Source organism: Neophocaena asiaeorientalis, unplaced genomic scaffold (genome assembly GCF_003031525.2).
Source record: "Neophocaena asiaeorientalis asiaeorientalis breed wild unplaced genomic scaffold, Neophocaena_asiaeorientalis_V1.1 scaffold52, whole genome shotgun sequence".
Lineage (NCBI taxonomy): Eukaryota > Metazoa > Chordata > Mammalia > Artiodactyla > Phocoenidae > Neophocaena > Neophocaena asiaeorientalis.
The window spans coordinates 3,935,962-3,958,076 of record NW_020173927.1 but is presented as its reverse complement, the minus strand read 5'-3'; the positions used below and the strand labels follow the sequence as shown (position 1 = coordinate 3,958,076).

Below are 22,115 nucleotides of genomic sequence, written 5' to 3'. Positions count from 1 at the left end.
GGTGCCATCCTTGGGCATGAGAATTGGAGATGTTAAACTTGTTAAAGTGGAGGGAGGTACTGCCTACCCAGTCATTACTCAATTTCAGTTGCAACTTGGCATAGATTGCTAACTCACCTACCTGTATGTAGTTACCACCTGAGTTTTTTTTTTATCCCATAGCAGAGGGGTTTGTGATACAAAGAGTTGGGTACTGAGTGGATGTAAAAGAGGAGTGAGAGGGGGTTGCCTTCCCCATGTTGAACTCTGATGATGGGAAAGATGTTTATTCTTTCCAGAGCGGGGATGAGTCCTGAGGACAGTGCTGTGGGGGTTCCCTGCATCCTCTTTGCATCTTCTACTAATCTTCCACTCCCTCTGTGACTGTCTTTGCTTCTTGGGCTGCCATTTCCCCATCCGTAAGACACAACCAGAAAAGCAGACCATTTCTGAAGTCCTTCCCAGCTCTACTGGTCAGCCTCTTTTTTTCCAATTTTCCATGGAAACCAGATGGAGGATCAGCCCCACAAAGAACCAGCCCTTCATTGTCACTCAGAATCTAAGGACTTCCCTTTCACCTTCTATGAGCTGAGGGTTTTCGTTTGAGCTAATAAGATGCACACACCCTCCATGGTCTGCAGAGAAGAACCTTCAGATGAAGGATTTTTGCTGAAACAGGGAATTATTAGGGCTGTCTGGAACAGCGAGGTAGGTTTCTTTCACCTGTGTGTCCCTCATAATTCCATTTCCCTGCCTCCCATGTGTAAATGAATCCTACTGATTCTTCTTAAGATAACATCTGATGACAGGACAATGAGACAGGACAATCTGGTAAAAAAAATAATAAAAACCTCCATGTCTTTGGCTTCTCACAGTCCATAAAGTTAACACCCACCACACCTCCTTTATGGGGAGCTTTTGATGTCCTGCAGTTTGGCTCGATGTGAGTCAGCAAAGAAATGCCGCATTTAAAGCCGAAAAAATACAGTCCTGTGTCTGGCTCGTTATAAATCTCTCCTTCAGTTTCACATCAAACAAAGTAGTTTAACTGTTGAGGCTGAACAAAATGAAGTCACTGTCAAGCTGCAGGCTTCCAAGTGCTGATGGCAAGAGCTTGGCTTCCCGATCCAGGTCCCCTGTTTCCTGAAGTCTGGCCCCATCCTTGCCAACCAGTGGTCAGCCATGGACTTTCCCTTCTGAGGTGATGGTGATGGCATTGCTTCTAGAAGAATGCATCCAGCAGACAGTCGGAGGGTTCAGAACATCCCTGCGAACAGGCTGTGGTGGAGGGGGATGCATGTGTGTCCAGCGTGTTGCTGTCACTTCTAATGCACTTACTAGTGGACCCCGGGAGGATTTGCTCCAGACGTTAGAGTGTAAGCACAGAGCGCAAGCTGTTTGTCCAGGAACTCTGCCCCACCGACACCGTTCACTTACACATTTGGTTACCAAGATCGTTGGCCCTCTCAGAGCTGGATTTCTGCCCTGGAACTTGCCTGGAGTGCAGCTGGCACCCTACGATACTGATGAAACATCCTTAGACATAGACCAATAATTCCCCAGTCAGCAGACGGACCAGGCCAGCTAATGGCCTGTGTGTGGCCCGCTGCCAGATGGGCTCAGGAATCAGCTTCTCTCCCTCCTCGTCCTCCCAAGACCTCTGACCCCGGCTGCTGCGCTTTCCGCTCACAGCCTGCCTGTCCTCTTTAAGTTAACTTCTTAGCTGGCTTTTTTTTTTTTTTTTTTCCCCTGTGGCTAAGGCAGATTTTTCAAACTGGTATCTGTTTATTGTTGGATGTGCACTGTTACCTTGGAAACAGTTCATTTAGATGAAAAGCGTGGTAAATCTCAAATCACCTATACGTGTGACGGGGCTGTAGTTTCATACAAAGACAAGGTCCTTCTGTCTTCAAATCCCACACGCTGCCCTGCCCGTAGGGCCGCAGTGGCATCTGTCACAGGCCCTGGGCCGCTGAGTGTGGAGCCTGTGAATGTCTGTGTTTATAGTCACAGAGGATTTTAAAGATGATGTCGGAAAGTAAAAGTGGGCGATTTGATTAAGTACAGCCTACTTGAAGGTTGAGCTGGATACACTAGCACGTGAAGGTCGTGACTGACCGACGTTGTCCTTCACTCTGTCCAGCTCGCACCTCCCTGGAACTAAATCCAGCTGTGAACGTGGCCTTCTCTAGGTTCAGGCTGTGACCCGGCTTCTGCCCCGTCATGACTCCTTGTGTTTATTGAGTTAATGAAAGACCACTCTGCAGAAGATCAGAAGTTATTCCTGAAAATGGAATTGGCTTAGTGCTTCATCTTGAAACTTTGAAGAGATCAGAAAAAGAAACTGAAACTGAATCCCAAACTGAAGGGAACAGTTCCTAATGCTGAATCCGTGACAGCCCTGGGCTGGCCGTGGGTGATGCTCCGCTGTGAGCCTCAGGCTCTGGTCCCCACCGAGGGTGGCCTCTGAGCCTGAGTGGCAGCTACAGCACCGTGCCTGCCTGGCGGGGGGCGGGGGGCATGGGGGGGTGGTGCTTCATGACAACGTATTTCACTAAACCAAATACCCTTGTTGGGAATTTGCATTTTCAAAGGAAACATTAAATAACCAAAACCAAAACGTTAAGTCATTTTCTGAGAAACAAATAATTACTGTTGACAATTAGGGATGTTGAATATGGAACAGCTGGTGCCAGGAAATTCTGCCCAAACTGTTGAGTGACAACCATAAATTCCACCACCTCTCCTGGCAACGCTGAGAGCTGTAAAGGTGAGCCCCAGGGGAGCCCTCAGCCAGGGCAAGTACTGTGGTGGCCGGGTAGCTGAGTCCTCCAGATCCTGCCGGGGAAACCTGACTGATTTGGGTTACACCATCCACCTGCTTTGTTCCAGATGGCAAACTTGAAAAAGCAGGACAAAGCAGGACAGGTATGGCCACTGGTAGCTACCCAACACACCTTGTTCTGCTCATGGAACCCTCAGACGTCAGCACAGAAGCTTGCATGGATTTCCACTCTTTCATAAGCTGAAATCAAGACATTTCCCCAGAGCTCTGCCTGTGAAACAAAGCAGACACTTGGCATTTCCAGATGCTGTGTGAACAATCTTTGTTCAGGACCACTTCTTAATGATGTGCAGAAGAGAAGGGCAGAGGGTGGACCAACCCAGTTGGAACAGCTTAAGATGGTGGAGATAGAGGACTTAACTCAGGGGTGTGAAAAGCCTTGGAGGAGCCAAGACGCCTTTGCACACCATTTACAGTTTATGAGGCTGTGGGGTTGAGAGAGCAAACTTAAGAAGTGGGAGGAAACATAAAAACAACAGAAAAGCGATGGAGAAGCTCCAAATGCAGACTCATCACAGCCAGGAGGCCAAAGCCCATGTTTCATAAGGGTTAGGCATCATTTCCGTGGTTTAACATGATATTAAAGAACGCTAATCTTGTTGACAGTGAAAAATGGAAGCATTTCCACGGTTGATAGAGAACAGTTCCTACAAACCTGACATAGTTTATTATTATATGAGTAAAACTTTGCATTCTTTTTTAATAATTTTCTTAGAAATATAATAGAGTCTGTTCATGAGAAACACTTGGTATAAAATAGTTCAAGGCTTCTACAAACAAAAATAAGTAAAAATATCATGGTACACCTCAGGCTAAAGGCACCAGGTGCTACTGCAGGGCTGCTGAGAGCCCAGGCATGGTGGGGGTGGATCATTTCCACTTCCCATCCAGGGGAACTTTCACAGGAGTCCAAAAACTGGCTCTAAAGTGATTTGGGTCACAGACCCCTTTGAGAACTTGAGGAAACATGCTGGTGGTTTGCTCAGCAATCTTGGAGGCATGGGCCACCTAGAACTTGTAGAATTTCAGGTGTCTGTGGATCCCCTGGTCCTTTATGCCTTTATTTCCTTATTTAGATATTCATATACTCAGTCTGGTACTGCAAAATATTACAGACTCTGAAAATATGTTCATGGAGGCTTTTCAGGGTAAGAAAAATGTTTGTTTTAGACATTGAGTTATAAAAATGCTGAATTTAAAAGTTGTTCATACTTCCCTCAATCATGTTAAAAAAATAACATATTTACACACACACACACACACACACACACACACACACACACACACACACACACAGAAAGCACCAGAATCAAAGGTGAGGAGCTAATGAGGAATCATTGTCCCCGGGAGGAGGGATGGTGAGTACTTTCCTCCTCTCTTGTTGTGTTTCTCCCCACGTAAGCCAGTGCACACACTCTGTCCTCACAGAATCTCTTCTGTTGGGGCAGCATCTCTGAGAGGCCCCTAGTGAGCTCTCAGCCAGGCTTTCTGGACACTGCTTTGTGTCCTCAACCCAAGTGTGACTGTCCAGGCACCCTGTGTGGGGAGAGGATGGAGGCCACCAAGACAAAGGAGAACCGGGCATCTTTACAAATCCTGTCTTCCCTCCAGATTCAAGAGGAAATCTTGTTCTATCAGTTCACACTCAGAAATGCCGTGGAACAGGACACAAGCTTTCTGCTCGGGACCCTTGAGCCCTCCTCATAGACTTGGCTGAGGCAGAGCCTCATGACAGCTTCCTGGGCCCTGCTGTCCCTCGATGCCCCATCACGCTGACAGCTGGACACATCGCCGGACCCTGCTCCACCTGCAGGGGTCACGCTGCTCTGTCTGAGGGAAGGAGATCACGGCTTCTCCTTTCCGCTTGGGGATGATTTTCGACCACCACTGCCACGGAGCCCCATGGGCCCCGAGTTTTCTGTAGAATTTTCCAATTTTGCTTACACGCCCTGAACAGGGAGACAAATATGAGTGGAAATCAAGTCCTCTTAGAGTCCAAATGGCAAATGGCCGTCTCCCTGGGACCCAAGGACCTCCATCCAAATGGGTACTCCTTACTGGACCACATCTCACCTCCCGGCTCTCCCACCCCAGAGGGGCCCCACCCTGGCTGTGCCCTCAGCCCTCCTGCGGGTGGACTTGTGCAAAGCTTTGGGGACACATGCAGGCTTATCTGAGAGCAAATGGTGATGCCACGGGGCTGAGCTGGACCCAACCTCCCCACCTCCATCATCTGCCAACATGCCTATCGACAAAGAACGCTTTTACAGACAGAAGAGAGAGAAACAGGGCTGCTTCGAGAAACATCCTGGAGCGTCAGCAGCTGCTAACAAATTGAAAGAAAGATGAGCAGACATTATAGGCCTCCTGCTGGAAGTCATCACTTTTAAAGTAATCACACAAAACAAACAAAAAACCGGCTTCTGACAAAGGCATTAGATCCACCTAAATTACAGGAAGTGCAGAGGAGTATACTAAGTGATACCACAGAGATGTAACTTGCAAAGTCCTGAAATCAGCAAAAAAAAAAAAAAAAAAAAAAGGAGACGCAGTAAGGTTTGCAATCTTTCTGGAAAAGATAAATGGAATAGAAAAGTAAATGAGATTACATAAAAAAAAAAAAAAAAAAAAAAAAAAAAAAAATGGAGACGCAGTAAGGTTTGCAATCTTTCTGTAACAGATAAATGGAATAGAAAAGTAAATGAGATTACAGAAGAACCTACAGACTAAAAGAGAAGAAAGACACATCAACCAATTGCAAACTATGAGCTTTATTTAGATTCTGACTGACCAGAGATGAAATTTTGACATTGACGACATACTTGGGAATGGAACACTGAGTATTTAATGACATTAAGGGATTATCGTTAAAAATTTTAGATGTCACAATGGTATTGTGGTTATGTTGAAAAATCTAAGACTCCTTATCTTTTAGAGATGTGAATTGAAATATTAATATGTCTAGAATTTGCTTCAAAATGCTATAGGGATGGGGGCATAAACTGATCATCTTTGGAGCTAAGTGGACAGGGAGGGCCTTTATTTTTGTACAAGTATGAAATTTTCTTTAGAAAAAAGTTTTCTAAAGAAAAAACTTTCTTTAGAAAAAGGGGAACAGACACACTGTTGAGGGGAGTTATTTCCAAGTACAAGTGAACCTGAAAGCGAAGGGAGGGGAAGCATGACCACCAGGAATGCTAATCGTGGAAGTTAGAAGGGGTAGGGGCCCAGGGAGACTGCCCGGCGACTGAAAATAACTGTGCACCTATAGACAGTAGGTGGGAAATGGTGCAGGTCGATGCCCGCACAGACGCGGCCCTCCGCTCTGGAGAGCTGGCACTGTCCCTCACTGTGGGTCTCTCTGTCCCCCAGGTGGTCCGTGGGGAACTGGAGCGCCTGCAGCCGGACGTGCAGTGGAGGCACCCAGAGCCGGCCCGTACAGTGCATGCGGCGGTCACACTACAAATCGGAGCGGGTCTCCGCCAGCCTGTGTCCGCAGCCTGTGCCCTCCAGCCGGCAGGCCTGCCAGCCTCAGAGCTGCCCACCCGCGTGGAGTGCTGGGCCCTGGGCGGAGGTAATGGGGCAGGGCCGGCGTACGGGGGCGGCGGGGCCCCTCCTAGGCAACGTGGGGCTGGAGTCTTACCAGGCCTTGCAGGAGCTGACGCGCTCTTCCCGTGCAGTGCTCTCGAACCTGCGGGAAGGGGTGGAGGAAGAGGTCCGTGGCCTGTAAGAGCACCAACCCCTCGTCCAGGGCACAGCTGCTGCCTGACGCTGTCTGCACCTCGGAGCCCAAGCCCAGGACTCAGGAGGCCTGTCTGCTCAGGCGCTGCCACAAGCACAAGAAGCTGCAGTGGCTTGTGTCCGCCTGGTCCCAGGTAGGTGCATTGGTCCCAGGTGGGTGCACTGATCTCAGGTGGGTGCACTGATTCCAAGTAGGTGCACTGATCCCAGGTGGGTGCATGCTGCAGTGGCTTGTGTCCGCCTGGTCCCAGGTAGGTGCATTGGTCCCAGGTGGGTGCACTGGTCCCAGGTGGGTGCACTGATTCCAAGTAGGTGCACTAGCCCCAGATAAGTGCACCTGATTCCAGGTAGGTACACTGATCCCAGGTGGGTGCACTGATTCCAGGTAGGTGCACTAGCCCCAGATAGGTGCACCCAATTCCAGGTAGGTGTGCCGGGTCCCAGGTGGGTGTACCTGGTCCAAGGCAGGTGTACTAGTCCCAGGCAGGTGCACTAGTTTGAGGTAGGTGCACTGGTCCCAGGTTGCTGCACTGATCCCAGGTGGGTGCACTGGCCCCAGGTAAGTGCACTTGTCCCAGGTGGGTGTACCTGGTCCCAGGTACGTGCACTGATCCCAAGGGGTTGCACTAGTCCCAGGTAAGTGCACTGGTCCCAGGTAGCTGCACTGATCCCAGGTGGGTGTACCTGGTCCCAGGCAGGTGCACTAGTTCCAGGCAGGTGCATTAGTTCCAGGTACATACACTGGTCCCAGGTAGGTGCACTGGCCCCAGGTAGGTGCATTTGGTCCCAGGTGGGTGCACTGGCCCCAGTTGGGTTCACTGATCTCAGTTGGGTGCACTGATCCCAGGTAGGTGTGCCGGGTCCCAGGTGGGTGCACTGGTCCAGGTAGGTGCTCCAGGTCCCAGGTGGGTGCACCAGGTCCAGATGAAACTGGGTCGACCAGGACCTGCCTTGGGGCTGCCTCTCATCTGGCCCCTCTGCTTCCACTTCTCCTCTGCTTCTTCTTCCCCAGAGTCTCTGATCCCTGCCCATACCCCAATATTCAGTCCTCCCTCCTGACACGCACTCGTTGGAGTGTCCTTCGACTTTCTCATCACATCCCTGACGTACCTCACCCAGGTCATCCACGCGCTCATCACTCCCTCATGTTGAGCAGCGATTAAGTGGGTGAACGGGTGCAGGTGTGAGGGGAGGGGTGTTCATTGCGCTGACCAGGGGGTGGGGGCACCCACTGCACCCCAGAACACCTGCAGCCACTTCCCTGGCCATGCTTAGGTAGTAGAGCAGGTGGATGACCTCAGGAGACAGAGGACCCGTTCCCTGAGAGGAACGTGCATAGGCAGGCTTCTCATTTGGGGAAGAGACTGCTTGTGCTGGGTTTGCTCAATGCCTTGTGCTGCTGCAGGCTGGGAAGCCCCTCATCTGCACTGTCGGGGGACTGTCCCAGCCCTGCTTCTCTGAGACCAACATTTGGAAACACGAGTTTGGAGTGTTAAAGGTTTTGTGAATCGCTTTGGCCCAGGTGGGGGCCGGACACCCTGCTGGGAAGCAGACAGAGCTGCCCACCCCCGTGCCCGGGAGGGGACGTTGGGAGGCCATGCCAGCCCCCTGCCCGGGTGCAGTGAGCCCAGGGGCTGCCTGAGCGGCCCGTGAGAGGCTCCTTCAGAGAGGTGTGCATCACTCAGAGGCACGGGAGTCAGTAAAGCACAGCGGACATCAGAAAGCCAGCAACCCAGAGAGCAGCAGCCGCTGCCACCCTCAGGAGCTCGCCTGTGATCCCAGCTGCGGGACTGCCTTTCCATAGCAGACATGAAGAAAAAGGCCCCAGCTCCCGGATCCCGCACCCTCAGGGGCAGACTCAGGGCCGCAGCCCCCGTACCCACACCTCCAATGGCAACCTGCTCAGGAGGGAGGAATGAATCAATAAAGGGATGGTGTGCCGAGCAGGGCATTTAACCCGGGCGAGACAACACGTCCGTTTGCCACTGAAAACTAAAAACATCATCACTCTTGGATAAAACCTGTTTCTGCTGAGGTAGAATTCCTGGTCCTCTGTCGCCTGGGACCTGGGAACATCAGAGTCTCTAGGACTGAATCGCGTTGTCGTTAGAAGACTTTTGTTTCTGTGCATATCCCCAGAGGCTAAGTCCTTAGGAAGGAAGCAACTTGGGCTGCATAGTGTCTGGGAGGTGTCCCCCTGGGAAGCCCTTGCACTGAATGTATAACACATACGGGTGAATACACACACACACACACACACACACACACACACACACACACACACACACACACACACACACACACACACACACACCCCAAACCCTCTCTCTGAGACATCGCCCCAGAGGGCCCCTGTAAGACTTTTGTTTCTGTGCATATCCCCAGAGGCTAAGTCCTTAGGAAGGAAGCAACTTGGGCTGCATAGTGTCTGGGAGGTGTCCCCCTGGGAAGCCCTTGCACTGAATGTATAACACATACGGGTGAATACACACACACACACACACACACACACACACACACACACACACACACACACACACACCCCAGAACTTCTCTCTTAGGCATGGCCCCAGCAAGGCCCTGGGAAGAGTCCTCCAGCTCATTCCTGGCATCAGGACACACTGAGCACACCTGTAAGCCAGGTCTGAACATGAGTGTGAGGCCAGAACCCAGGCATCTGGGCTCCTCCACTTACGTGATCTGCGGAAATGTCAGCCCCAGGCAGCAATGCCAGCCACTGGGACCTTCCCTGTGACCTCCGAGCTGACCTTCTGGTCTTCTCTGTCATCCCTCTGTGACAGGTGTCTGCAGCCTCTGCCGGGCCACAGATTTGCCCAGAGTCCCACCGCCCATGCCAGAAGGTCTGGCTGCAGTGACAGCTCAGGCTCAGAGCACATCACCGTGGGACCGAATAGGTTTGCTGTCTGTGCTCGCTGTCTTCAGGGCAGCACTCGGCTTTCTGAGGATGATTATGAGCCCTGGGTTTCCCCTGCCTGCCCCTGCTTTAGGGGCCAGCATCACGCTGCAGTTGGGTGGTGTGAATCCGTGGAGCTACACATGGAGCTATTAAATTTCAGTGCATTCTGGTGTCAGTTACAGCCCAACATTTTAATTTCCCAGTGAAGCAGTAGCTCCAGAATTACTCTCTTCATGGTTTCTGATTGCCCTGCCCCAACTCATGCCCCCAAGTGCTAGACCACTGTGACCACAAGGTCTTCCTTTTTATGGCAGATACTGTAACACCTTTTTAACATGCCAAGGTCCCATATATTCCACTGACCATTTATACTTAGGAAAACGGTCAAGCTGATATAATCAGAAGGCTTCTTGACTCAATGATTTTGTAGAAGAGACAGCCACCACAGGAGAAATACCTTTCACTCGCATCCTTTGTTGTCTTTTCTTTTCAGTGCTCTGTTACGTGTGAAAGAGGAACACAGAAAAGATTCTTCAAATGTGCTGAGAAGTACAGTTCTGGGAAGTACCGCGAGCTGGCCCCGAAGAAGTGCTTGCACCTACCGCAGCCCCACCTGGAGCTGGAACGAATCTGCGCCCCATTTCCCTGCCCTAAGCACCCCCTGTTCACGGCTGCAGGCTCCCCACAGGCCGACTGGTTTGCCTCGCCCTGGTCTCAGGTAGGGGTGAAGGGAGGGCGAGCAGAGCCCCTGCTCAGTGTTGGTGGCTGGCCTCAGTGGAGAGGTTCCGCCTGGATGTGAGCTGCTCGAAAGCAGATAGTCACAAAACAACCATCCCGACTGGTATTTACCCAGAGATCACTTTGTGGCAAGTGTCCTGCTAAATGTTTTACTGTGTGTATCCTACACACTGACAGGTGGGTAGATACATACATACATACATATATGTACATTTTATATATACAGTCCCCAGTGCCCACCAGGGCACCGAGCCCATACAGAGTATTCACAGAATATTTGCTAAATATGGAATTCTAAATGAAAAACAAATTCAATGAGTGACTCAGGGGGGCTTCTCTGGTGGTGTAGTGGTTAAGAATCCACCTGCAAATTCAGGGGACACGGGTTCGAGCCCTGGCCTGGGAAGATCCCACATGCCGCAGAGCAAATAAGCCCGTGTGCCACAACTACTAAGCCTGCACTCTAGAGCCCGCGAGTCACAACTACTGAGCCCACGAGCCGCAACTACTGAAGCCCGTGCGCCTAGAGCCCATGCTCTACAGCAAGAGAAGCCACCGCAAGGAGAAGCCCATGCACATGTGTTTCTAGTCACTGAGGATCTCCCCAAGTCTGTGTACCTGAAGGGATGAGGGAGGAAAGCTCCCAGAGGAAGCATTGGGAACGTGGCCAGACCAGCTCCTAAAGAAGCAGGCTGCTGGGTCCCCAGCTCCACAGAAATGTGTAACCAGTGTTGATCTGGGTAAGCTTTACTAAGAACTGAACAATTACTGTTATCGATCTGCCAGTGGGGCAGGCCACATCCCAGGCAAGACACGCTCGTCTACACCACCTGTCCTGGAAAGGACATCAGTGTTCTGTGTGGAAATCAGTGCCAGCCAGGGGCCGGGCAGGAGGAGTGACTGGTGCAACCACAGTGCTTAGCCAGACGGGACCAGTGGTGCCAGACTTTGACCAGCTCTCCCTCCATCTGAGTCTCCTCACGTATTTCCTGGCCTCCGGGACCCGTCTTCAATCCCTCCTGATGCAAAATCCCTTTCCTGAGGCCCCTGCGCCATGACAGCCGCTGTGCGTGGCTCCTCTCAGAAGGGACACCACACCCTGCCTCCTGGGCATGTCCTGTGTCTTGTCCTGTGTCTTGCCGTGAACAGTGTCCCCAAAACTCATGTCCACCCAGGACCTCAAAATGTGATCTTATTCAGAAATAGGAAGTTTGCAGGTTTAATTAGCTAAGATGAGGTCATTCTGGATTTGGGCGAACCCTATAAGGACCAATGTCCTTATAGGACACACAGGGGAAAGGTCATGTGATAATAGAGGCTGAGGTCACATTGATGCAGCTATGGGCCCAAGAACACCCAGGATTGCCGGCAGCCGCCGGACTCTGGAAGAGGATAAGCAGATTCCCCCCTTAGGACCTCCAGAAGAGATGGAACTTGCACCTTCTGCCAATGTCTTGACTTTATACTTCTGGCCTCCTGAACTGAGAGAGTTGTTTCTGCTGTTTCAAGCCTCCCAGCTTGTGCTCATTTGTTCCAGCAGCCCTGAGCATCTAACATGGTGGTTATTGGCGTTACCGAATCTAACCTGGGTCTGCTTGCCCAATGCACAGCAAAGCCAATCTACTGACACCATTTTGTGGTGAAGGAAGGTACAGTGTTTACTGCAGGCACCAAGCAAGGAGAACAGCCTCAAAAAGACCTAAACTCCCTGACAGCTTTCAGGAAAGGGTTTTTAAAGACTGAGGGAGAGGGTTACGGGGCACATGATCAGCTTGTTCGCAGTTCTCTGATTGGTTGATGGTGAGGTAACAGGGTGGTATTTCAGGAATCTCAGTTGCTGATTTTCTGGCCCCAACCGGTATGGGCTCTACGTGCTGGTCGGCGGTCAGCATGCAGTTGACTTTCTCTGGTGGGGTTTCATTGTCTGCAAAACAACACAAGGACATGGCTCAGGATGTTATCTGTAGCCCTTGAGGGGGAATCAAAGGTCCTTGACTTTGTTTTATGGCTAAACTATTATTATTTTGTATTACTGGACTGTTTTCCTTTGTTCCTGCATTTTTTAACTTCTCTGATTAAATTTTAATTTTTGGAACTTGGGGAAGGCCTAGGAGGTTAAAGCTTTTCAACAAACAAGAGGTGGGGAACACTGGGGGTGTCTGTCCCCAGGAAGGCCCCACAGGGTGCAGCTCATTTTCAGTTGTGTCCTTGTCCCATCATGTTTCCTCCTGACCCCCCAAGGGTGACTCCCAGCAGCAAGGGCTGTGTCTTAAATTCCTTCACCTTCCTCTTAGCCCAGCTTGGAGTCTAAGGACAGTGGGCATGTGAGCTACAGCAGCTGAATCCGACAATACCATGGTGTCCGCCAGCACAGGGGTTTCTCCAGAAGGAGGAACATGAATCTCAGAGGGGAGACCTCAAGGCTCTGTGACCCAGAGTCCCCTGATCCAGGAATGGCCAAGAGGTGACAGGTGGTGGGCTCTTTCACTCTCAGCTCTCCTGATTCCCCACAGACCGGGGTCCCCAAGCATGGCACCCACCCTCCCTCATGTGTGCCCGCCACCAACAATTCTGTTGAACAATCTTCTGATGTAAACTCAACCCTGAATGCAAACCTGAAATGAACAAGTTTGACAGAGCAAAAATCACACAGAATTATTATTTTTATCTAAGGCCAAAGGAAACAAACGGAAATATATATTGGAACCAAATTAAGCCACCACGGAATTTTTTTCAGTATTAGCTAAAATTTTACTAGAATAAAACCAGTTCAAAATCCCCCCAAATGAAGGCCCAATTCATTCTGTTGGAGCTCTGCTGTGTATGTGAGCCCAGGATTGGCTGGTAATCAATAATCTTCTCTAGAAATCACAACATCCCAGCCCGGCCATTGCCGTCCCTCTGGTGCCTCTGCCATATCCCTGGTCCCAAACTCTGAGCTCTGAAGAAGGAAACCATCCCTCAGTCCTTGGAGAGGAAGAGGCAGAAAGACCTTCCACCCACTGTATGCACTGCCCTCTAGCTGTGTTCTTGCTTTGCTTGGTTCCTCTTATCTTCACACTTGATGTTGCTTTTTCATTTACAAATATATGAACTCCTCCCCAAATGGTATTTAAATTAGAATTTGTTTAATTTAGAATATTGGACCAGGGGACCTTTGAACCACATCCTTTTCAAGCATTTGCTATTTTTAAGTAGGTCAAAAGTATCACTTGCTACACACGTTTCCCTTCTATTTTCCTCTGAGCGCGCGGGCTTTCCAGCAAGGTGAGGGGATGGATGAGCTAAGAAGCTGAGTCGAGTTGTTTCTCAGGCAGATGCTTCGCTTTCTCTGTCTTTTTGAGAATGTGAGTCAGAGACAAGTACAGGTGGTTCCCAAGACCATGGTCCGTCTGTCCGTGGGGAGACTGAGGCTCCTGAGACTGAATCAGGCCAGTATTCACTCTGCTCAATTCAGAGACTTCAGGCAAATTTAGAAAAAGAAAAACAAGGTTTATCCTTATTTACTTTAAACCAAAACCTAAAACCTAAAAATACATCCTGCATAGTTTTCACCAGCCTGAAATATTCAATCTGTCTGTCTAATAAGTCATTTTTATCATAAGCTGCTTGAAGATCTTATCCAGTGTGACTCATCTATTACATTCCGAGTCCATAACTTTTGGGAGTAATAACTCAAAGGCGATGTTTGCCATGAGCTCTTGGACCCAAAGCTCTGCGCCCTGCAATCGTGGGAAATTGTGGGACGGAAATGCGTGGCCAGTGCCTGGCTCAGCTTTGCCCCCAGACAGGTTACTCCTGTAACAGCAGGAAGATGGCGGGTTCTGTTATTTGATCAGGAGAGTTTCTGTTGGTCTCAATGGCCCGGCTTATCATTTTGGTTAGGAGTGCATGGTCTGGCAGGACTGACTTCATTCATTTGGGTCGTTTGGGCTTAGCCTCCAGTGGATCACACGCTAACCTGGTCTTGGAAAGGCTTAAGTACAAACACCTGCTGGACTGTGTCTGCCTCTACATGACAGAGACTGGGTGTGTTCTCAGTGCTGGAGTGCCGGGGCCCTGTCTCGTTCCGGGGTTCCTCACCAGGACTGTGCACAAGTTGATGTGGAGACCCTTGGGCTTTCAGGGGCAAAGAGCCACGTCCCAGACGTCATCGGTAGGGTTTTCCATCTTGGCAACTATGACTGCGACAATGTATCAAACACACACACACAGACTCACACATATGGGCATACACGTGAACACACACACGGGCCCACACAGAACATGTGGAGACTTCAGCAGGCTTGGTCTGGATGAGTGTGGTCAGTCCACCACAGAGGGCTGCCCTGCACCCTGGACCTATTCGCCCACCTCATAACTTGCTCTCATCCTCGTCTAATTATGAGGGTACACAGGAAAACAGGAACCGTTTTGTTGACATTGATGGATAAGGTCGCCTGAGCTGGAGGGAGTCTGCCTGTAACCAACTGAATCCGTACAAAAACACACAGCCCCGTCTATGTTTAGAGCAGAAATTGTGTGTGTTGTCCCATCCTGACTGAGTAGACATTTGGTCTCTGGGAGAAGTTATGGTGGCTGAAGCTCCAGACTTGGAGAGGTCCACGAAGGTGATAAACAAGGGAAGAAACCGCCCCCCTCCCGCCTCTGTAGAGGCTTCACAGAAGGAAGATGAAGGTGTGAGGCCTCTGGCTGTCTGCAGTTAACATGCCTTTGTTGACTACGTGTCCATGCATTTGAGAGATGAACTGTGCCCTGGACGAAGCCCCGTGGTTTTACAGGTTCCTGTGAATGTGACAGGTGGGCAGTTACCTTAGACTAAGACCACGTAGAACATCAATCAGGACTTAGAGCTCTCAGACATCGCCTTCCACTAGCATTTTCCCATGAAGACCAATAACATAAACAAGAGTAGTTGCTCTAATTTAAAACAAACCCGGAGGCAAATGTTATTATTTAAAAATGTATCTTTGTTTTTCTTTTTGATAATGACTAAGAGTAATCATCAATTCCCCCATTCCTCCAGTCAGAGGATAGCCGTGCCTCTTATACAGGGGTGGCCAGTCCTCCTAGGAACACGGGGATCGCCGAGGGGACAGGGCACACAGAGGACATCCGAAGGGAGAGGTCTTTCAGCATTTCAATGTCCGTAGAGTCTGTCTGAGTGGATGTCTGCCGAGACTCCCTGGAAGGGGGCAGGACTGGTCAACCTACAGGGGCCCTTTCAGAGCAGAGTGTGCTCGTCTGCATGGGGTCCAGGGGAGGACGGGCATGCGTCACCCTCCAGAAGGCCGTTTAATTCTAGAATGACAAGAAGACCCTCATTGCTAGACCTCAGGGGGCCGTCCCACGGAATCCTGCCTCGACGTTTTTCTCCATCTGGTTCCTTGGTTCTTGGACGGAGCCCTGGTATCAGGCCCTGTCACCAGCAGCAGCATGTAGGGGTGAAGGGCCAGAGGCAACGGGAGGAGGCTTAAGGCCCCGGGGCCCCAGCAGTGGGGTGAGCAGCCCATGCCTCCCACCCACAGAGTGGGAGTCATCCACATTTTCTGGCTCCGGGACATTCAGACCGAGGCCCTGGAAGGTGAGCAGAAGTGAGCAGGGTGCAGTGGGGAGAGTCCATGGACTGAAGATGATCGTGACCACCAGGGCCACACGGGGGAAAGTCTCAGGTGCTCATTTAACTGTTTGCAGTCGAGCTGCAGGTCAGCTTGACGTGCTGGTTTTGTTAGATTGAATGTGACTGAAGTCAGTTCTGAAAATAGAAGAGGGCGGTGCTCTTGCCGGTGTGGTTCCGGTCACTCAATGGAGAGCAGTTCTCCGGGTGTGTCCCGACCCGTAGCAGCGTGGCTACACATGCAGGTTCTCGGGCCCAGCCCAGACCTGCTGGAGCTCAAGCTTTGGGCCTGGGCCCCAGCATTCTGCTTTGCTGAGACCTGTGGTTCATTCGGACACGCATTCGAGCTTGAGAGCCACTGGCGTGGAGGGTGTCTCCTGCAGCAGGGGGTCTGGACAGAGGGCGACAGCAGCTGTCACTCTGCAGGTCAGAGAGCAGGTACAGGACACCGTCAGCGCCCGGCACGGCGGCCGCCTCTCCTGCCATCAGTACGAGGGATGGCCTGAGACGCTCAGGCTAAACCCCGTGAAGCTGAGGAAGAAGACTTAGCCTTTGACTTCAGATCTGAGCTCCGGTCTCTCTTTCCACCGAGTATTCCCAGCAGTGTTGTGTCCTGTGACTTGTCCTCCACACCTGCTGCTCCTACAGCCCCAGCCGCTCGCTCTCCACCCTGGGAGTCTGCACAGAGATTCTTAGGATCAACCCATCTGCAAATCCAGTGGAAAATCTGGAATGTGATTTCTAAACCCCATGCTGAGTTTGAGGCCGTTATGTTTATGATATAGCTGAACCACTTGCATAGCTTTTCCTTCCTGGGGAAAACAAACGCAAAAAAGTGAATAAACTTTTTCAGATTCCTTCTTTTTCTTCCCTCTCCTGCTCTATCTCTGGTTCTATCAATGTGAAGTATTTTCAAAGTCTGCAGCCAAACATCTTAGTTCTTTCTGTTTACATGAAGAAACACAGAAGTTGAGCAATTTGGAGGCTTTTTTCCTAAAAATATGTCTCTCACAGGGAGTTTAAAATCTCTCTAGACCACTTCTTCTCACACTGGGTGTTCTCATGGATCATCGGGGAGTTGCGCAGATTCTGAGGCAGCGTCCGGAGGTGGGAGGCAGGGATGTTGACAGACTCCCAGCTGTTGCCAGGGCTGCTTGTCCAGAAACCGAGCTTTGAGTAGCGGCTTTAGAAAGTGCCCCGAGGAAGGGCGAGCTGCTTGCTCAGCAGTACTGTCTGGAGCCTAGAACAGTGCCTGGTAAGAGGAGGAGGATGAGCCCTCTTTGTGAATAAATTAACCAATGATGAAAAAAGAATCAAACCACTTGGTGCTGTTTAAGTGATGCAACATGCTGGCCAGATCTCTTGATTTCTAATTGAGGCCTAACATCTTTAGCAAGAGTGGAATTCTGCCTCTGCTGCTGTTGATGAAAGAAACTCAACTCACAAGGCAGAGACATTCAGCACCCACAGAGGAAGATGTGACCGAAGAGACCCTAGGAACCCTGGGGCAGTGCAGCCCTGTAAGTTCTCAGCCCACGATGATAGCTGAGGGAGGGTCTGGAACCAGAGTGCAAAGCGCCAAGGCCAGAATTGCGGCTCTGCCGGAATGTTCAGAAAGATGTTATAGGCAGTGGGAAACACCTAGCTCTATCGCGGATGAGCCTCATGGTTCAGGAATCAGACATGAGTCTGCCCACAACACTGCTGTTTTCCTGGCTGCCATAGTCATATACTGAAACTGAACTATTGATGACTTTCACTGAAATTGGTTTTGAAGAGAAGGGGTAAGCCTCACAGAATGTTCCAAACCCACATGCTTATGAGCTAAAGCCCTGGATTTTCTCTCCAGGGGCCCAGCCATCCTTTCCCTAAAGAGAAAAAAAAAGAAGCAGGAACAATTCCTTCGGCTTATGAGTTTTCAGGACTCTCTGTTTCCAACTTTTCTCCCCCCGAGGGGCAGAGAGAGATGTTTTACTTACTCCATCGCGGAGTCCCTATCCCAGGGGATGCTAAAGCCACTTCTCCAGGCTCTGTTTGCAGCAGGTCCTGAACATCCGGCTGCAGGCAAGCGTCTGGCTGCGGGCTGTTTCTGCTGTGGAAGACCAGCCCCAGGGCTGCTCCAATGGGGTCCTGGCACACGGACCTGTACATTCTGGCAGCAGCCTGAGTTATGTGTATCCCTAAATCTGCACGGCTTTAGCCTCGTGTTTTAAAGCAACCATTTAGCTTATCCACAGGATATCCAAAACGTTCTCTGACCCCGACTTTTTGCAGGTGCTCCTTTAATTGCTTACATTCTTAACTGTCTTAAACTCACAGCCTTGTCTGAGCACAATTCACATGCTTCCGTCTAGACCTCGAGTCGCCTTCTTTTGGGGCATATTCACTGCTACACGTTTAGGCCCCTCCATCTCTCTGATCACCACGTCCCTCCTGGTTTATTGCCGGCAGTTGATCTCAGACGGACCCGCTGCTATGGTCTGTGGGGTGTGCGCCCGGCCAGCTGGTGAGAGATGATCTGATCCAGCCTCTCCTTCCTATTCTGGCCCCTCTGTGCTCTGTGCCTTAGAGCACGGGGGCCTCAGCGTCGGGAAACAAAGTTCCCGGAAGCACGCAAACGAGCCCGGGGAACCTCCAGACATGCAGAGTCCCTGCGCTTGGGGTCTGGAAGGGGCTGAGTGTCAACTCCTGGGGAGTTGGCCTGTCAAGCTTTTCCAGGTCAGGGGCACCAGAAGGGCTGGCTTGGTGATGGCGTTTCATGAGAGACCCATAGCCTGCATCCCCAGATGCGTGCCACTTTTTGGTGTCCATCAGACCCTTGATGACTCAAGGACATTCAGGCTTCTGGGCACTTCTCCCCAGTGTCCATACCTGGGGAAAATCCAGAATCTGCTCAGCCACCCACAGTGGTTGGTTGAGGCAGACCACCGTGAGGAGCCTGTTGGGGGGCGGGGGTGAAGCTTGCGAGAGTAGCTGACCCAAGGACCTGGTGGCCCCGGTGACTCTTGCTTGTGCTTCCCGCAGTGCACGGCCAGCTGTGGAGGCGGCATGCAGACGAGGTCCGTGCAGTGCCTGGCGGGGCGCCGGCCAGCCGTGGGCTGCTCCGCGCACCAGAAGCCCGCGGCCTCCCAGGCCTGCAACACCCGCTTCTGCCCCATCGCACAGAAGAAAGGTGAGTGTCGGAGCCCCTCGGCTTGACCTTGGCGTTTCGGGGGGGCTTTCCCGTTTCCGGAGTGTCTCCTAAGAGGGTTGAGCAGGTGCTGGGTGCCCGCTAGGTCGAGGGGTTGGTGTTGGCTCCCCGGTTCTCTCTCCATCTCCTCCCCCAGCTTTCCCATGACATAGCCCACAAAGCAGACCCCTCGCTTCTCACGCCTCCCCAGAAATGACACAGACGGCTGGGAAATCAGATTGTTCCTGTTTCACTGCTGCTCTTTATATTCAGAGAAGCCGATTTTAAGTAGAGCAGCCTTTTCCGCCCGAGGTAAAGGAGAACCCAGATTATTCCTTGGATGTGCTCTAAACGCCATCCCTGTGCACACGCCCTCGGTGCCTCAGGTATTTGCGGGGACCATGCCCTGTGTATCTGTTGAGGTTTCTGGAAGAGAAAATGGGGCCGGAGGAGAATGAGCGGTCTGGCTCAATCAGGGTCTCAGCAATTGGAGTCCAGTCCACAGAAGCCCCATCGCCTTGGGTGGATGAGTGGTTATGTGGATGGGTTTATCACAAAAAGCAGAAAATTTCAACTTTGCGGGAAGCTTCCAAGAAAGGTCTTGTGAAAGCAGTACAACCCACATGGCCCATTTGACCTGAGGAGCTGCCCTCCTTCAGCAGCTTCAGGGCAATGACAGATTTACCTTGATTTTCTGGAGTTATTGGCAGTGGCAGCAGACACGGGGTGCTGGAACGGTGACTAACTCTGGACTGTTCACTTTCAGACGCCTTCTGCGAGGACCGCTTCCACTGGTGCACCCTGGTGCCCCAGCACGGGATGTGCAGCCACCACTTCTATGGCCAGCAGTGCTGCAAGATGTGCTCCACATCCAACCTGTGAGCTGACAGGGCACAGGAGGTACCTGTTTCCAGCACCAGCGAGCACCGGGGTTCTTCTGAGGAAGATGGAAGCTGGGAGAAGAAAAAACATCTGGGGCTCTTATATATGATTCTGTGCATGCCTGTGTGTGTGTGTGTGTGTGTGTGTGTGTGTGTGAGCACGTGAGCGTGTGTGTGACTCGTGTGTGTGAGCGCATCCCCCGGCACGTGGACATGCTCTCGGGGAGGTGGGGATGTCGAGTCAGGCCACAGGGTGCACTGTGCAGCAGGGTACGTGCTCACCTAGAACTGCAGAGCTTTGTCAAGGAAGGCAGGCCAGGAAATGAGGGAGAAATACAGAACACCTGCCTCTAAGGCTGCCGGCCCAGCTCCCACCTGGAGGTCCCTTCCGACAGCGGGATCAGCTTTGGGCTGAGTCCCCAGGCCCATCCTGCCCCAAGAGCAGTTTCTCTGCACAGGGACCTGGGGCCCGGACAGGAGAGCTGGTCTCCATCCTGATTGGGGACCTCGCCTCTGGAAACGGGAAGATGAAGTCCCTGCTAGGGTGCTCCTGTCCCTTTCAACTCGTGTGCTGGAGGAGAGAATTTTCTTATTTTATGTTTTATCTTTCTCAGTTATTTACAAGTGAGTGTTCCTATTTAAACCCGTTTCTTACTGCTTTTCTATTTCAAGTGACAGAATTACAGGTTGTATCTGAATTAGAGACTTACCGGTTACGCCGAATCCCCACCGTCCTACTGAGGACTAGTGGTGGGTCCACTTGGGCAGATGTCAAGTGATGACCTTGGAGCCCTGTGTTTCATTTTTGTATTTTGCGGGGTTTTCAAAAAAAATGTTTCCGTAAATTTTGGTTGTTTTTGTAACACCTATTCAGAAGGAAGGCCTATTTCCTGGTGAAAAGCTGCGCGGCTGGCCTCTGACATCCTCCCGTCAGTATCCATGCGGCTTTTAATCCTTTCCTGTGGTGCGATCTCCATTCCAAATGGCACCTGGATATTTATATTTACTGAAGTTTTATAATAAATTTTATATTGTGAACTGCTCGTGAGTCTCCAGGACGTCTGCTCTTAGATGCGAGGGCTAGCACAGAGACCGGGAAATTGGCCTCAAAGAGAAATGGGGCTCCAGAACCTGGTAGAAAGTGCTGGAATCAGTCTGAGGAGAAAATGCCCCCGAATGAGGAGGCTTCAGGGAAGACGGTTGGTGATGGTGGCAGCCTGTGCAGGGGGGTACTTCTGCAGGGTCATCCCGCCCAGGGACGAGGTTTGCTACGGCTTCACCTGCAACCTGCACAGGACAGGTGCAGCCTCTCTAGAGATGACACGATTAATTGAAAGGTGACCCCTGACCCTGTTATCCTTGCTGTATTAGTCAGCATTCTCTAGAGACACAGGCACAATATATTTATAGAGGGGGTGGGTGTTTTAAGGGATTGACTCACACGATCGTGGGAGCTGGCAAGTCCAAAACCTGTACGCCAGGCAGCAGTCCAGAAGTTCGGGTTAGAGTCGATGCTGCAGCCTTGAGCCTGCAGAGGTTCTGCAGAGCAGCTGGCTGGAAACTCAGGCAGGTTTTTTTTTTTTTTTTTGAAATTGAAATTGAAATCAAAAATCCTCCAACAAACAAAAGCCCGGGACTAGATGGCTTCACAGGTCAATTCCATCAACATTCAGAGGAGAGCCAACATCCATCCTTCTCAAACTCTTCCAAAATATTGCAGAGGAAGGAACACTCCCAAACTCACTCCATGAAGCCACCATCACCGTGATACCCTGCTTTTTTCTCCTGTAGTAGAGAATGGAACCACCATTTACTGACTTCGCATTGAACATGAATCTCAGAATTCCTGGTTGCCCACTGGTTAAAACTTGGTGCTTTCACTGCCATGGGTTTGATTTCGATCCCTGGTCTGGGAACTAAGATCCCACTGGCTGGATCATACTCATCGGCGTGGCCGTCCCAGCAGAGTCTGTGGGTGAATATGGGACTGGGGCACAGAGGCCCCTCCCGGCCCCGAGACAGAGTCAGGCCAGATGGTGCCCACACCTAGCCTCAGACCCTTCTCAGAACAGCAGGCACAGCGCCCTCCTGGCTCTCTTTACCTCGGGCCGGCCCAAGGTACCAAAGCTCCCCACCAGCGAACAGATCCCTCAGGCAGGGTTTCTATGTTACAGTCTTGAGGCCGAATTCCTTCTTCTCAGGGAAACATCAGTCTTTGCTCTTGGGAC

General features: G+C 51.2%; 1 protein-coding gene across 1 annotated transcript in view; it reads left to right on the top strand.

The window, feature by feature from the left end:
• ADAMTS16 (ADAM metallopeptidase with thrombospondin type 1 motif 16) overlaps positions 1-20,930 on the top strand; it is a 174,710-nt gene extending 153,780 nt beyond the window's left edge. The window contains exons 22-26 of the mRNA XM_024752503.1: positions 6,197-6,398; positions 6,505-6,699; positions 9,976-10,200; positions 18,862-19,009; positions 19,773-20,930. Of these exons, the coding sequence (XP_024608271.1) occupies positions 6,197-6,398; positions 6,505-6,699; positions 9,976-10,200; positions 18,862-19,009; positions 19,773-19,888 (886 nt within the window). The 3' untranslated portion in view covers positions 19,889-20,930. The remainder of the gene's footprint in view (positions 1-6,196; positions 6,399-6,504; positions 6,700-9,975; positions 10,201-18,861; positions 19,010-19,772) is intronic.
• Positions 20,931-22,115: the final 1,185 nt, after the last annotated feature.